Source organism: Strigops habroptila, chromosome 4 (genome assembly GCF_004027225.2).
Source record: "Strigops habroptila isolate Jane chromosome 4, bStrHab1.2.pri, whole genome shotgun sequence".
Classification (NCBI taxonomy): domain Eukaryota; kingdom Metazoa; phylum Chordata; class Aves; order Psittaciformes; family Psittacidae; genus Strigops; species Strigops habroptila.
In genome coordinates, this window is record NC_046358.1 from 71463635 (window position 1) to 71480967 (window position 17333).

At 43.6% G+C, this 17333-nt stretch overlaps 1 protein-coding gene across 2 annotated transcripts; it reads left to right on the forward strand.

Annotated features, from left to right (window-relative positions):
* The first annotated feature begins 8109 nt into the window (after positions 1-8109).
* Positions 8110-11031, forward strand: SOCS1 (suppressor of cytokine signaling 1). 2 transcript variants are annotated; one of them, XM_030483207.1, is made up of 2 exons: positions 8110-8264; positions 10208-11031. In XM_030483207.1, the coding sequence occupies exon 2, from the start codon at positions 10283-10285 to the stop codon at positions 10904-10906; it is 624 nt and encodes a 207-aa protein (XP_030339067.1). In that variant the 5' UTR covers positions 8110-8264; positions 10208-10282; the 3' UTR covers positions 10907-11031. The 2 variants fall into 2 exon arrangements, with proteins under 2 accessions (XP_030339067.1, XP_030339068.1); XM_030483208.1 differs by lacking the exon at positions 8110-8264 and adding an exon at positions 8458-9018.
* The last annotated feature ends 6302 nt before the right edge of the window (positions 11032-17333 follow it).

A 17333-nucleotide genomic window follows, 5' to 3' on the forward strand; every position in this document is an offset into this window, starting at 1 on the left:
CAAATTTAAATTGTGTGCATATACAAGCAGCTCCAGCCACCTTACCAAAAGGGGTTTTTTTGTGAGAATTGCATTAGAATGACTTGCGGTTTGAGGTCATTGCATGTTGAATTCAAGAGGGTTTTGAAGGTCACCTTGGCAGGCTCAATTCAATTAGTGTATGTGACTAAGTCTAATGCTTCCACTAGACTCATTATCAGACACTTTGACAGTACTTTGACATTATTATGAACTGAAATAGATCTGCAATTGAAATACAGCATGGCACTTCTTTTCAATTTAAGACAACTCATAACAGGACTTCTCACAGTGTCAGCAGACAAAGCTACCCTTAAAAAGTGAGTCGCCACAGGCATCAAACCTCCCAACAAGAGCAATTCAGTCAGATGTCTCCAGAACTCCAGGAGGAAATCCTTCAGGCTGGGCACTCTTCCCACTTTCATATTCTCAATTACCTAATTTACTGATAAGGGATATCAAGGCCTGCATGCTAAGGTGCACTAATTTTACACAATGTAATATTTCTTCTTAATTAAGCCAAAGCGTGTGTGGTGAGGTCTTTATCTAACTAATATAGATCTTTCTAAAATTAGAGAATGCTTCATTAATATCATTGGATGATGTTTGTAATTTACCACTTTAACAACAAATGCCAAAAATTCTACATCTAAAGGATTTCTATCTTGTGTCAGAAATTGCGAGTTTATTCTCCTGATTCCTAGAAATTCTGCTGGAGCTGGTATATGGTGAAGCTAATCTATTCTGAGCACAGCTTGTTGTGTTCACATGTAAAATTGGCTGAGGTTGGCAATAAATCTGGAGAGGAAGAATGTCTGAAGGAAAAAATCCAATTCTTTTTCCACAAAAGCAATTATGGTGGGTTGGTTGGGGTTTTTTTTGCTTTCCTTTTCTTGGCAAAAGGGGAATTAATATTTGCATTCAGAAGTAGACTGTTGGGCCACCTATCAGGACCTATCTTCCCTCCAGGGACAGGGGAGGAACAGAAGTCTGGCTAATTTCTCAATACTTAGAAAACGGAGAAATTAACTTTCATGTTAGCCATTTCTTGCCTAGATCTTTGCAGACGAATTTTACATAACTAGCCAAGGTCATAAGAGAATAATGAAATCTGTACAGAATCTATCCGTACAGTGGAACAAGATATGCACATTCACTAGTTTCTATTTGTTGGTTATAGGAGTTATTAGATATTGCAAGACCCTAATATATTCCATCATCATAAGAGTTTGAGTGGTTTATGATTTTGAGATTTGACAGCAGCTGTAAGAAAGATCTGTCAATTAAGACAGATTACAATCACAGTAGGAATATGGAGGTCAGCATATCATGCAGTCGGAGTGCCCACAAAAGATGTGGCTGAGTACTAATAGTATTTTACTCAGGTCCAGGCTCCATAAGTTCAAGTATTAAAAATCCAACCAAGTCATCTGACAGTGTTTCAGTGCGAAAGAAATACTATTGTCTATCTGGATGAGAAGCTTTAACTTGGACCATAGAGTCTTTCTACATTCAAGGAAACAGAACTGAGATTTGGGTCCGTTTGACCATATTAAGAACTAATTTTAATCCATTTCTGTGGACTGAAACCCCAAAGGCAAGGGAATATTTGAGTAATTTGCTCCATCTCACCCCAACCATAATAATCTCTTCATGTGCCGATTATGCCCATGAATGAAATGCATCAGAAACTGGTTTCACAATCTTTGAATTACTTCAGCAGAAGTTCAGCATTTGCATGTGGTTTGAATAGATGGAACTGTGGGAGCACCAGAACGGGTATCAACACCTGCAGCAGTAAATGCATATTTGTAGTCATGTAAACCATGCAGGACACAATCTAAACAGGCATTGAAAACAAAGAGAAGTGGTAAAAAATGCCTGTAAGAATGGGAAACCATAAGAGCAGAGGGTAAAGATACCATTAAAATAGTAATAAAGATGCACTGGAGGTCTTTTGGGATTATGAATTTATGTTTTGCTCCCCAAAGCTTACAAAATCTCCTGTTCTCTCTTTATAGCCAGCATCTGCTTCCCATATTACATGGATATATAACTGCCTCAGGACTTTAGCTGCATGTACAAGCAGTAAGCACAACTCCAAAACCTACAGTGGTTCACTGCCTTGGCTGATTTTCCTATGCCGTGTTACCACTCTCCTTCATGGGCTTGGAGACATGAGAACAGGGAACTGGAGAAACAGAGAATGTGGCTTCAACACCAAGGGAAACAGCTGTGGGGCAGTGAGGAAGGCAATGGAAAGGGACCAGAGATCTGTCCTGGCTTAGTTTGGAAAGGATCACTATGGTATTGCGGTAGCCAAACTGAAGTAAAATTAGCAGCTGGTTCTGAAATTCAAGGTCTATGTTCATCCAGCCAGCACTGAAACCTCTGTAGTCTAGTAAGCGTATCTGGAAGCCAAACTACCTTCATATAGTTCTGTTTTAAAATATCCAGTTCAGTATTTACAGCAGCAGTTCCCCTGTATGAACGGCAGCCAGCTACCTCTGTAATTCACACCAACACTATTTTTAGGGATCCAAAGTTCATCCATCAGTTGTGGAGTATGCACACACACATACTCATCCACCTACCCAAGCAACACAGATTTCTCATTCGTATGAAAGCAGGCTGCTCTTTCACAATGCTTTTACCAACAATTTGAGGCTTCCTTTTTTGTTTCTTTTCACTCAAATAATTACCAAGAAGGATGTCTAAACTACTGAAATGTAGAAAACCAAAACCACATTTTTGTATGCTTAACTGTTCAGCATTTGAATTAATGAGACTAATATGAATCTTAATTTGACTTAAGTAATATCAACAAAAGAACTTCCACTGAACATCAGGCAGGGTCCATTTAGTCCAGGCTCAAGGAAACCAGAATTAACAGTCACAGAAGAAGGAAGTAACATAATTTAAAATAAACAATTCCAGAATAGCCAGTTTAGAAAGAAACTTACCTCATAGTCTCAGACAGTTATTTTATTACTTATTCAAAGTATAAGAGTTTGTATCTCTTAGAGAGATACATTTCAGACAATGTGGATTGATGAAAGGCATTTCAGGGGAGGGAGAGACTCAACTTTTACACAGTTTTAGTACACAGATAAGCTTAATTCACTTCCAAAACCCACAGCTTTTCATCCTAGCTAGTAGACATGCACTTTCTCACTACTAATACTCACAGACATCCTTTTTAGAAGACAAAATAATTAATTTCTATCATCCATCCTTGCTGGATGGGATCTGACTCGCACATTATCTGCAGAACAGCACAAATTCCAGTTCAGACAGAAATTACTAATTCTGTACTGACTGACTAGCCCTTGTCTAGGTATAGGCATAACGTTTATCAAGGCTTGATGAAAAATTGGTGATGTCTCACAATGGATTTTGTTCTTGGCATCATGACTTGTGTGTGCTGTGACAACTGTGCCGTACATGCATTGTTCTCCAGTGGTAATTAGTATCAATGTAAAGTGGGTCATTTTATAGCCATTTTACCTGGAAGTAAATGACTAAAAGAATAAGAGGATGAGCTGTGTTCATCAGGTCTACTTTTATTATCTCTTAACTTATAAAATGATAGTGTGGATAGTACATACAAGGAGATGTATAAGGAAATGTCAAGTCACGATAGTTACATCTTTGGGGCGTGTCCTATTTAAATACGTCAGACTTTGACCTTAATACCTAGTTAAAGTGGGTGATGGAGGTTCATACCTCTCAGTGCTGCTGGTTTCAGTGCATCTGAAAGCAGACTCAGAAGCAGTGTGGTATCTCATTTACTTGCAAAATCAAATAATTCCGATTTCAGGGGTTTTGTTTATATGAAAATTCAGATTCTGGAGAAGAAAACAAAACCCACTAAAACAGGAAGGATGGTGTTGTGGTTAAGTTTCTAGTATGGGGCTCTGAAGACCTGAATTATGTTACATTCCTAGCCCTTCTGCAGACTATATCGCTCTCTGACTTAAGCAAATCACTGAATCTCTCAGTGCTTCAGTTCCCCTTTTCTGTAGATGGTGTTGCTGATTTGGTCATTTTAGATAATGAGCGCTTTCACGTAAGAGCTACCATTTACAGTATCAGCACAAGAGAGGCTCTAACTCAAAGCACTAGTAGTAAAATACGTGACCTTATTTACTGAACTGTTCTCGCAAGAAAATAGCAATTCGCTATTAATTCCCACACTGATCACCCACTTACTATACCAAATTCTAAACAGTGTTCTATTCCACAGGCACATTGCCCTGCCAATTAATCAAGGTTCATAACAGAATCAGTCTGCTTCTGTTCTCAAAAATTAGGCAAAAGCTAAACGGGGAGTGCCTGCTGACTGTCAAACCTTTCAAGTTTTTTGATTTATTTGTTTCCAGATGATTGTCCCTGCAAGCAGGATGAATTCAGCAGGGTGTGGAATGCCCCATAAGGGAATTTATACTGGGGAATACCATACATGGTATCACAACCTCCTCCCTCTTGGTGGTTTCACTGGGTGAGGAGAGGCTTGGAGCAGAAGGGAAGCTCTGCCTGCATTACACTGCTGCTAGTAGCGCCAAGAGTGTGGTTTTTGAAAAACAAACTAACCAACAGGCAAATGCCTCCTGTATCCCCAACAGATACAGCACTCTCCTATCTTCAGAACCATGTTTTTTCCTTCGCCGCCTTCTGGCAGACCTTTCTTGGCATCCATATTCCCAGTGCTTTCTAAACAGATTCCCTCTAGCCTTTGCCCTCTTTCTATCCAGTAAGCTGTGCTCCTGCTGCACAAATGCCTAGTGATTCCTCTGAATTTTCCATCATTTTCCAAGCCAATGTTTACAAAATAAGGTTATTTTTAACAAAAGCTGAGTTTGTTCTTTATCCTAGGCTTTGGAGACTTACTGATACAACCCTTCAGATCAAAAGCATTTACAAGGGAGAAGGGGGTATCGTATAATGTCTACCAACTGTTTTCTTTCTCCCTAGACCTTGCCTTTCTTTTCTGAGACCACCAGCAGGGAAGAAAGGCAACACAATTTGTTTTTCCGCGGGAAATGGTACTTTGCAAAGAGGAGAAAAAAAGGCATTTCACAGGAAGGCTTTACTTACCAAACAGACTCTAACTCACCTTGCAATAAGTAAGTGCTCATTAAGCTGAGTGACAGAATCACCTGAATGGGCAGCAGAGCTTTCACCTCCAGTCGTTCCTAGAGCCCCCCTTCAATGGGTGCTCCACCCAGCAGCTCCACATCAGCTCCAGCTTTATGCTTTGCCCTCTAATGGGTAGGGTCACCTCGTGTCATCCAACCCCGGGGGCATGGAGCTCTTTCCAAGGTGCAGGCTAAGGGGATTTTAAGTAGAGGGAGAGGAGGTAAGAAAGGAAAGAGAAGGATGGGAATGGGGGGTTGCAAAAGGAAACATCAGTGGGTAAAATTGAAGATATCCCAAGAAAGCTCAACTTGTGGGACCCTCAAGTCTAAAACCCCAGCTCTAACTATCACAAAATCTTTACTTGTACTTTACTGTACAAGTGTCCTTCACATATCATGTCTGATGACCACTTCTTCTGGGCAAGCCTTTTTAAGCACCTTATAGCCACCCTGGACCACTCTCCCAGTGACTCATATAGAGACGGTATCAAGCTCTGCAGGCAGCAGCACTTGGCTGCTGGTGCCTGAGCTGGCAGGCTCACTGCAATGCTGGGAGCTCACCTACCCATCTGAGCCCTGCCAAGCTCTGATGCCTTGCAACTAAGTGTTATTACCACATTCCTGCTCAATGAAGAAGACTTTTGGACAGGCTCTTTGTCAGCTGCGCTGCTCGGTACATGGCTGACAGGCTGCACGTGCACCTGAAGGGTCTTTGTTTCCCCTGTGAGCTTACAAAATTAAAAATTATGTGAGAGTGGAACAGCTCTCCTGGCACGCCTACAGCAAGCTGCAGCCAACCTCCATCTCATCTGAGAAACATTCCTACCACTGTGATGCATTACAGTCACGCTGCTCCACTACTTAAAGCCACAGTGATGGCAGGAGCCAGCAGTAGCAGAAGGTAGCTCAGCTGGGCCCTTGGCGTCTAGGTGAGGAGTTTGAGCTGCACTTTTGGCTCTGATTTACCTTATTGTGACACAGTTAAGCACTTTATATCTCTTTTCTTTGGAGGGGTGGCAAGGAAGGGGACTTTGTCTTGACTAAGTAGAGTCTAAGCTGTTAAGGGCAAGGCCTGGTTGTACTACTTGCCTGAACATGAACAGTGCCTTATAAAAAACAGCCACTGAATCTCCTTGCTGCATGGAGCGCACTACACCAAAGCAAATACTGGTAAAACATTTCTCCACTGTTGCAGGTTCAAATTCTAAAGCAAGTTTCAGTTCCACCATTCCTCCATGCTTTTGTTTCACACAGAAAAGCAGGTGAGCTTCCCTCCCGCAGCTGCTTATGCCAAACCTTGGCTTAAGCTCAGTTGCTCAGAAATTGTTTGAAAGATGATTCTGAGCACAAAGTGAATTTCTGTGCCAGGTCTTAAAATCAATGACAAGCTCTGTTCCTCCAAATTCATGACAACTATACTCTCACATGACAGAACATAAGCAGTAAATTTTGGTAGAAAGCATTATCAGAAATTTCCAAGTTGACCTGTTGTCCACTGGCTGCACATCACTAAGGTGCTGTATTGCCATCAGGTTGTCAGTCTATGACCACACTGGATTTTGAAAAGAATATTCAGTCTCAAAGGAGGAAATACGTTCCCTCAACTTCATCTCAAAGGACTACTCACAAGTGTTTCCCAGCCCTTGTCCCCTTCAGAATTTGACAGAAACATTTGCTTATCACAAACATCGTGTTGACTGCAAAGGGAAAAACATCCTCTCCCTGCTCCTAATATAAGGAAGCATTCTGGCTGCAGAGCCCACATGTCATACTGCATGCCCCTGACCACACATGTCTGGAAGCAATACATAAGTGTGCTGATTCCAGATTCAAGAGCCAGTGGAATTCTTCACAGTTTCTGTATTTCTGCACATGCCTGCGCAGACGAATTATTGTGCAAGGCATAGATTAGGCCAGTTGGCTTCCAAAGAGATAAGGAATAATCGGAAGAAAGACTTCTTGGTGTTTTAGACAGATGTTCGTTACTACTTTAGGAACCACCCACTTAAGGGAGCACATAAGACACTAGTTTGGTACTTAATGTTTCAAATCTCCCTCTGGGCGAGCACAACAGCATCCCAAGCCTCCTTCACTGGCTTCTGACAAGGTTATAAATACAGCTGGGGATTTGAACAGTTACTTTTAAATCTGATTACTCTGTAGAAAACCCCAGGGAAATTCTGTTTTGAGAAATCAAATCCCAGGGTAGTGTCTCCACAGTCCTCTCTGTGGAAGTACCACAGATTTCTCTGAATGTTTTTCTCGCTTTAAAATTATTATTTGTCTAAATTTACTCCCCTTCTCAGACATTTCAGTTACATATTAGGTTCTCTCACCTGTTCTGTCCATGCTGACCTGTTAGCTTTGAGGACAGCAGCTATCTTCACGTTAACACTTCCCACGTTGGTTACTTGCTCGCTTTTCTTGCCGTTTTTTTCCCGCGCGTTTTGAGCTAGCTGCCAGGTCAGAGCCTTGTCCATCACCTACCTCTAGGGTCCCCTCGCCTCCCTTTGGCCTCGGAGCACTCCAGTGCTTGGGCTTCCCAGGAAGCCGAACCAGCCTGACCCTGCACCCGCTGCCTGCCGCTATCCACGGGCGCCTTGCGCACCAGCGCTTTGCTGGCGCTGTCCGGGGAAAAGAAAAGAAAGAGCAACCACGGATTTAGTCGGACAGAAGACACGGAGTCACCCGGGGACGGGGACACGAGGGGCAGGGCGGGGCGGAGCGGACCGGGCCGGGGCGCAGCAGCCTCACTGCCGGCGTTCCGCAGCCCCGGGCGCGCTCCGCGGGTGCTGGGCGCCGCGGACAGTGCTGAGCTGAGCTGAGCTGAGCTGAGCTGAGCTCGGCTCGGCTCGGCTCGGTTCAGCGGTGACTCATTCGGAAAGTGAAAGTGAAGCGGCGGACACGTGTTTTCGGAGAAGGCAGGGGAGGAGCCGCCGCGCAGAAAAGCGCCGCCGCGTTAAATAGAAAGCGGCGGCGATGAGCGGGCCCAGAGTGCTGGAGGTGCCGCCCGCCCGCGGGAGCCTCGGCTCATGCGGCGCCAGGCACTGCCCCCGCGCCGAGGATGCTCAGCCGGCCGCCGGGGCCAGGAGTAGCCGCCGGGCGAAGGTAAGGGAGGGAGGGCTCGTCCCCGCGGGGTTCTCGCGAACCCAGCGCTCCTGCGCCGCGGTTACAGAGGTGGGACTCCGGAGGCACGGCCAGGGAGCCCAGCCCGCTATGCCGGTGCCTGGTGGCTTTGGAGGGGGGGTGCCTTTTTTTTCTTTTTGTTGTTGTTGTTGTTCTATTCCCCCCCTCCCCCCCCCCTTTTTGGCTCAATGTTCTCGTTCAAGACGGAGCTGTCGTGCCCGGTATAAAACAGCGAGAACAACACTAAAGCGAGCACGCAGCGAGCTTTGCACGGCACCGTTTTGCTCCAAGGACCCGCACCCTCCCCGGCAGGGCCCCGCGCAGCCCCGGCCCGGAGCGAGCGAGCGCGCTGCCACCGTGCCGGGTTCTGCCCTGGAGGAGAAAAGCACCCCAGTACCGCGCACCGGCGCTGGCTGTCAGACTCTGAAGACTGACGTGCCCGGAGTTTGCTCTGTGCCCTTAGGAAAGGCACCGCAAACTCCCTCTTGGCTACCGACGGCTCCAGCTAGGAAACCCCGCAAGTTCGAGATCGCGGGTTTTGTGGTTATTTCTCACCAGCGTATCCTGAAATTTAATTTTTGTTAACTTTAAATAGTGACTAATAATCCTGGCCCAGTAATTGGAAAAACTGACATCAGTTTCCTTCGGCTGTGTAAAGAAAGCCCAGTGCTACTTTCAGCCTGCTAAGTTATTTGCCAGCACAAGGATTTTACAACCCTCTTTGCTGTTTCAGGAGGTAAAATGACCTAAATGAAACCAAACATCAAGCTGTTAAATTAGCACAGACAGGAATCCAGCTGTGTGCTTTCTTTGAAATCCTCATTAGCATGTTACCCTGAAACGTAAGATGGCTGAGGGATTCATTTCTGAGAATACTTCAAGGTTTCTCAACAAGCTGCTGCTGCAGATCTATATCTGACTGTAGGGATAAATCCTAAAATCTATGCTTGCCAGTAAGGTCAAGGCAGCCAGCGGAGATGTATTGAACCACACTGTCAGAGGTAGACATTTCAGGCCAAACTCATTCCTGGTGCAGCACTGCTAATTCCTTTGAAGTAACACGAGGGATGAATTTAGTCCCTCATGCTGAAAGATATATCAATAGGAAGCAATTTAGATTGGGCCACTTAAAGTGCATGTAATACAAAAAAGAGAGAGAGACTGAAGAGTAATGCTTTAAGGGTTCATAGAGGTTGATTTGTGTAAGCTAGTGAGGTTGTAGCATTGCCGTCCCAAGGGAAAGTTGAGGGAATGGGAAATTGCCTTTTATGGCTGAGCCTCAGGTTAACAGGAGAGAGAAAAGTAGTTTTAGGATTACTGTGTAAACTGGCAGTGTTACAGGCTGCCCTTCCAAGTTACACTCCAGCCGCACAATGGCACCTATTCACCTTACCCTGTTCCCCAATTATCTAGAGCCAGCCCCAGCTGCAGAATTTACATTTCCCTCACCTGCTTTCTCTTTTTCACACAATGCACCAAACAACGTTGTCTGAGTTGTGACATCGAGTTGGGCTTGGGAAAGGGAAAGAGAGAGGTGCTGAGAAATTGGTAACTCAGTTGTAAAACCTTCTTGCTTTGTTCTCTTAAAAACTTGAACCTGATAGAGTGTACACAAGATAACTGCTCACTGATGTTGTTTGACTTGTTCTAGGTCCCAATATGCTTTCATGGGCTCATAGCAAGGAAACTGTGTTGTCTCCTGTAGCTGTTAATGATTCTTGCTAAATATTTTTGGAGCTTTGGACTTTGCCATCTCTGCTAATCCTGTCAGAAATCGAGCAGTTGTTTGCCCAGTGTGAATTGGCAAATGAATATTTCATTATTTTATAATGAGTGGGAGGCACATGAATGGAAGACTTGGTCATTCAGAGATTGCAGCCACTTTACTCTGGGGATCTCATGCTGTGTCTCTTTTGGTATTTCAGACTGGCTGCTGGAAAGCTGCCCTGCCGTAGCCACTGACGCTATGGAAGACCGCATCCACTGGTCTAGGCTGTAGGATGGTAGCGCACAGCAAGGTGTCAGCAGATAATGCAGTTGCAGCAGACCCAAGGTGTCTACTTGACCCTCCGGCACGGGATCGTTCACAGGCTCGAGGCTACCAGGGCCCAGGCCGGCCCAGCACTGTGCAGGCACAGAGCAACACACACTTCCGAACCTTTCGGTCGCAAGCGGACTTCAGTAGCATCACTCGAGCCAGCAGCCTGCTGGATGCCTGTGGCTTCTACTGGGGACCTCTAACTGTCAATGCTGCCCATGAGAAGCTGAAATCTGAGCCTGAGGGCACCTTCCTCATTAGGGACAGCACACAGAAGAATTGCTTCTTTGCCATCAGTGTTAAGACTGCGACTGGGCCCACCAGCATCCGGATAAACTTTCAGACTGGGCATTTCAGCCTGGATGGCAGCAAAGAGACTTTTGACTGTCTTTTTAAGCTGCTGGAACATTACCTAAGCTCCCCGAGGAAGGTACTAGTTACCCCCCTGCGCAAAGTCCGCGTGCAGCCCCTGCAGGAACTCTGCCGGAAAAGCATTGTGAGGACTTTTGGAAGAGAGAACTTAAACCAGATCCCCCTCAATCCTGTTTTAAAGGACTACCTGAAATCCTTCCCATTTCAGATATAAGTACAGCATTAACTGTATAGGGATGTGTGAAGAAATCCAGCTCCCTGGGTTTTTAACCATGTTTGACAGTGAGCAAACTTATTTTTGTAGCAATTTACTGTATTTTGGGATGGAACTTGAACACTTGACTTCTTATGTTTACAAAAACTGTTTGCACAAACCTGGGGCTTTAAAACCCTGGCATAATTTTTCTGCCAAGCAGAATATTTTATTATTATATAATATTTTTATTGATATTAACATAATAAAATTTATTGTGAAAATTTTAAAAAAAAATAGCATCTCTGGTTTTAGTTTTAAAGGTTCTGGGTACCTATCCTGCTGACAAACTTGAACTGCTGATTGAGTGTGTAGCTGCAGACACATCTCCATGTGGTCCTGCTTTTTGCCCTACCAAACTAGCCTGGTTTAGTGCTAGTCCAAACAGAGAGAGGATATCTGCCCAAAAAGCCTAAAACAGAAAGATGCAAGTGAGTAGAAAATGTTCTCAGTATGAATCTGCCCAGGAATCTAGCTCTCTTCTTCTAAATCCATGAGAGCAGGAACAGTGTGTTGAGACTAGAGCTGTGCATCATATTTGAAAGAGAATTGACCCCTTAGCTGAGCTAATTGCACCAACTCTTCTTGCCTTATTTCTATTAAAAGCTACAAGGCTGTAAGCAAGAAGAGGCTGCTGTCTGACATAACAAACCACCTGAATGTCAGCAGGGAAAAATAAAACTGTCCAGAAATGTCATTCACATACCTGAAAGGTCTGTGAACACTGTGTCACTATGATGCACTCGGGGAAAGTAGCTTAATTCTCTTTTTAAATTGGCATTCACAAAATGGCAAAGGTGCAGACAACTTTAGACTTCAGAAAGATGCCCCAAATTGCCGATGATCTACAGAGCACAGACTTGATCTTTTGAAAGAATCTGTGACTTAACTCCGTGACAATATCAAGAAAGCATAAGCCTATAGCTTTGTGGCTAAACTGCATTCAAACAAAGTTAAAATGTGTCAGACTGTTTTGTACCACCATTTGTAGAAAATCAGTGAAGGCACCACTGGGTTTCTACCTGCTCACAAAAGGCAAAATCTGTGCCCCATAGAGCTGTAACTGTAAATGACTGAGATGCCTAATGTTGCAAAATGTCACCCATATTATGATAAAGTGGTTCTCCCCTACCCCCAGCATTTCCTGAAATCCATGAAAAGCTGAGTTGGAAAACCAGCTGAACCAAGTCACTTAAAAGAAGGCACAGAGTCTTTCACAGAAATGTACTCTATCAGCACAGATCTACGGTGCTTACAGTAACTGTAAGCAGTAAATGAAGTCATCTTTAGAGTTTAGAAGACAAAAGGTCTCTCCCTTGGCTGTAATTCACATTCCTTTTAAAGCTAAATCTACTTTTACAAAACACCGAGTGCGTGTTATATAGTGCTCCTCCCTGAATAATTTGTTTAATGTCATTTACTCTACAGAATCAGCTCTTACGTTGTTGATGTTTCTTTGGAATAAATAGGCTACCTCCTCAAACATGACGAAGGATCACTCACAGTGCATTGCACACTGCGAGAAAGGGAAAAAGAAAGAATGTACAGACAGTATCATTTGACTGTTTACTGTGACGCTTCCCTAAAAATGTTTCTTGGATCAGTCTTGCCTAGCAGGCTCCATTCCCTTGTCAGCCGTCCCTGGCTGAGATTAGCGGACAACATTTCTGCTTCATTCTAAAGCTGGAATTAGTTGCTGAATGATGCATTTTCCCATAGCTGCTGCAAGGATATAAACTGGGGAAGTAGTGAATGCTGTGTTAAGCAGCAGGTAAGAGAGAGGAGCAAAAGAGCAAAACTACATGAATGTGAATAGCTTTAAGAAGTTAAACTGGCGAAAAAAAAACAGTCTTTGTAGGTTGAAGGCTGCCGAACTGCTTTGCTGTCAGCAGATTGTTATCCCTTTTCCTGTCCTCTTTTCCCAAACCCACACTGTAGTATCTTTCAACCCTTCAGGCCCCAAACTAAAGACTCTTGCCTTGCTGTGTAAATGAGTGTCCACACGACCACATTAGTAGCAGAACTAGCACAATGTAGCTTAGAAGGTTCTCCACTACCCCTGGTGAAAATAAACAAAACTAGACCTAAATATGCAGTAAGGGGCTTCCACCTGAGAGGCAGGAAATGAAAGGTGTAAGGATTGAGCCCATTTCATTTTCTTCCTGGCAGAAACAAACCTACTTTCTTTTTCCCTTTTGTTGCTTTAGAATAAGTTAAGTTTAGCAGAAATAATCCACATTCTCCCTCCTAAATGCCTTCATTTTGTCTTTCATATGAAATGTAAACGTGGCCTACCTCAGAAAAATATATAATCAAAACTGTAAATAAGGACAAGAACATCACAATTGTATAAAGGGTCTCTTAAGGAAGGAGGAGACAGAACAGTCTTGTATTTTAAGCTATGTATCTTTTCACCTGCCATATTCTTCCCCTTCCTTCCTTTCCTTCTTGCCTTCTCTCTCTCTCGCCAGCATACAGTAATGCAGTGGCCAGGCAGATCCTCTCTCTAGCATGTGTATGTAGCTTGGTCCAAAGCAGTTAAGAAATCCTATCCCCAGTATGTGTGTTCACAGTGTCACTCTGACTTGCTCTCTGTACGAGCTAATGGAGGACTCTCTAAAATGTTTGCTTACCTGTATGCACTGACTTAAGGACTTTGTCACATGTAAGGGGCATAGTAGAAGTCTCCTGAAGATTTCTGCAGTAATTCTAGCTGCCAAATCTCTCATCCTCTATTTAATAAAGTACCAGCAAGGTCAAATAGGGAATTTGTGGGATTCTGCACCTAAAGCAATGGAAACACATAACAGTGCAGTGATTTTAATCCTCCCTGCTAAACAGTATGCAAAGAGTGGTTTTTCCCGTCCCTCCCCCCCTTCTCAGCTCTTTCCTCTGACCTTTTCACTCCTGGCTGTGGCTGGAAAGTGAAGTAAATAGTCAATCTGGTAAAGGACTACAGAAGTATTTGAGCCATGCTCAGGAGCAGAGCTAAGTCTCTTTTCTGAAGAGACTGCAGTATTTGTAGTTAGCAGGAAGGGACAGCTTTAAAATGATACCATTTGCAGCATGGCTGTGTCACCCACAGGACCCTGGGGGTCTCTGTCCCACAGAGAACAGCAGGGTGGGAACTGTGCGGCAGGGTCCTGCTGGGACACCAGCCAGCCCTGTTCTAGTGCAACACTCCTGTGACCACAGGCAGCACGACTGAGGCTTCCTCTCTTCTTGAAGGCTGAAACACACAGTCACTTTCAGAGTAGGTTAATTTATATACCCTGCTGCAGCTGTAAAACACTTGCTAATGAATAGAGCTGATTAATAGAACTGTAGATGTTTAGAGAACCTGGTTAATTTAAGCATGAAGAGTTACTGAATGCTCAGGAGGAGCCTCCTGAATGACACACATAACCTTACCCACTGTGAAGCTGTGGTCACACTAATTCTGTTATGATTGAAGTCATTTACAAGAAGTGATGCTTCAGCTGCAGTCAGCACTGATGCTATTTTCAACAGTCAAGAAAAAAGTGTCCCCTAGGGCAACACACTGACCGTATCTAGCTATCAATACTTTTCACCCAGCTTGTACTTAATCCTCTATTGAACAGTGTATCCACCTCCTGAACCTTCTCCTTCAGATCCAGTGTCAGCTTTTCCATTGTGCTGGGCTGTCATTCAGTCCCTGGATCTCCTTCCACCCCTCCATTCATGGTGCTAACAGCATGTGAAGCAATGCATTTATTCATTAATTCCAGCTTTGAGAAAAAGGCTGTGTAACAGGAACTTAATTCAGACTCTGCATTGTTTGCTGTGCAAAATGTAAGCTAACAACTGCATGTGCAGTAGGTTCCCAGGATGTTTCTCCCAATTGCCAAGAAGTGCTGTTCAGGACCTTTCATCGCCACTCACTTGCCTGTTGTCATACTGCTTGCTGCACAGTACTCAGATCCTGTCAGTGTATCTGACTTTTTCCTCCATAGCTGTTTCCCAACATAGCAATTTTGCTGTACGTGGGTCCAATTTGCTCTTTGTGTCACCATGGAATAACAGAACTACAGGCCAGCAGGGAGCATAAAGAAAAGCCCAAATTCTCCCACGTATCCCAGCATGTAACCACTGTTCAAGCATGGCAAAGCAGCAAAGGCCAGAGTCAGGCTATAAACTCCTGACTGACAGATGGGTGAGTCAGCCACATGCCAGAAACATTTCCCCTCTGTCTGGACCTCAGTGACATGCTTTGGATGTGGTTTTTGAAGACAAGAATGACAGAGATGATGCTTTTGCATAGCAAAGCAATTACCCTAGAATCTTCAGCTAGGAGAAGAGCAGATATCGTGAGGATGCAATAGCAGTCAAACAGAATAAAAAAAATAACCAGCCGTGCCACAAGCCACATTTCCTCGGCATCCTTCATTCTACTCCTCTTGATACTATTAGCAAGACAAAGTAGGATCACCTTTCTGTTGTCATTTTAATCTCAGTTCTACTTTTTGTAGCTCCCAGCCATGTAGAAGAATGGTAAATATAGCCATCACTCTTTCAGAGTTCTGTCTCCTTCTGTGAATCATTACATTATGACCTGCTTCTGCTCGTGAGCACAAAGGTTCATCTTCACTAACAGAGTTTGGGGCTTTTTTGTTCTCTACTGCTAACTGAAAGAAAGCAACTGTGAAGATTTACACATTTTTTACTACATAAGATCTACCGGCCACTGTGTTGTGCTTGTAGGTGTGCATAATTCCCCTAGACATGGCTATGGAAGTAAAGAGCTGAGTGGTAAAAAAGGGGAACTTTCTTTACACGATTAGTGTGTTTTTAATCAGAGGCTTCTTACACACTTACTTATCTATTGCCAAAAACTTATTGCTTCTTCCATAGAAATACTCATTAAATGCCTCTTTCTTCCCAGCATAATTAATTCCTTTTTAGTTCTGTTTTTGTTACAGGAAAGAGTTATTTAGTTTAATCTTAACAGTGCCTTGTTTACACATGATTCTGAATTCTACAGCCTGTAGTTCAGGTTTACAGTGAGATATTCCATGGGCAGATCCAGAATGGTGCTGGGAATCCTGAGAGGACACTCTGACCTGGACATTTCTGCACTCACAGTATTGCACATGCTCAGGATGTACATACAGTGTTGTTAGCTTAATGCAACTTGTGGATCAGATCTAGCGATCATCAGTGGATGTTAGTTCCACAAAGCCTCTTTACTTCTATTTTACCAGTACCTTCATCTAGCTTGACTTCCTGTTTGACTTCTGCCTCAGAAGTTTTATCAGGAATTTTCTGCAATGCAGAGTTATTCCTGCAAAGTGCATAGTTATAACTGCTGTGTCAGTGAACATTATCAAAGCCAGTTACGTGCAATTAAACTTAGTAGAGGTTTTAGTTAGACATCCAATCTCAACTGAAGGACGTCAAGCACTAAAGAATTTACTGTGTTCTTCCATGTGTTCTATCACTTAACACACTGGCTGCATTACAATGCAACTTGTATTTTCGAACCATCAACATGTCCAACCAGTCGCAGTTCTCTTTCCATTTCAGATTCCAATAGTGCCATGGCATGAATGCAGGTGGAGATGGAATAAAGCCCTAAAGTAGATGGCAGGACATTTTTTCTCTTTACCTGACCGAATAGTACTGGGCATAAGGCTGCCTTCATCTATGTAACGTGAGCTATTTGCCACCCTGGACTTACTGAGCTTGGTAACAAGGGCAGAAAGATGAAAGTCTTGACCATCAGTCTAAGTCCAACACATTGGGAAAAGAGAGGAATCTGAAGTTGCTATAAATCAAGCTCCCCCCTCTCTCAGGCTGCTGAAATGCAGATAGTGAAGAAACTGTAACTACTGTACTAAAATAAGATGTGGAGGCCACACAAACAAAAGACCTGGAAAGATGCACCCAGCTGGATAAGGAAGTAGGATAAGTAGTTTAGGCCTTTATTTAGAGGCTGTCAAATCTCTTGGAATTTCTATGCTCTGTTTTAGTTGCTTTTCATAGTATAAGTGGACATCCTGGCTCTGTTAAAAAAGAAACAACTATTTGGCCCTTTTTTATTGTACCACTAACTGGGCTCCTGATGCTCTACTGCAGACTTTGAGAAGCAGGAAAGAGATCAGTGGTTTCAATAGTCAAGACACATAATAGGTACATGGGTGAGCATGTTAATGATGAGAAAGGAGAAGAATGAACTTAGTAGCAACCAAGAAAAGACAGGAAAAATAATCAGCAAATTTTCAGAGGCGATAGTGGTAAAGGGTGGCTTCACTGTGATGCACACTGGGACATTCAGTGGTGGTGTCGGGATAGGGAGAAAGCTCGAGAACAGAGGCACAAGTGGGATCAAATCTCAAAGTCTGTACTTTCCATGTAGCGATAAAGTCAA

Coding starts and splice junctions, on each gene's coding strand:
- SOCS1 (XM_030483207.1), top strand. CDS start 10,283: ATGGTAGCGCACAGCAAGGTGTCAGCAGATAATGCAGTTGCAGCAGAC.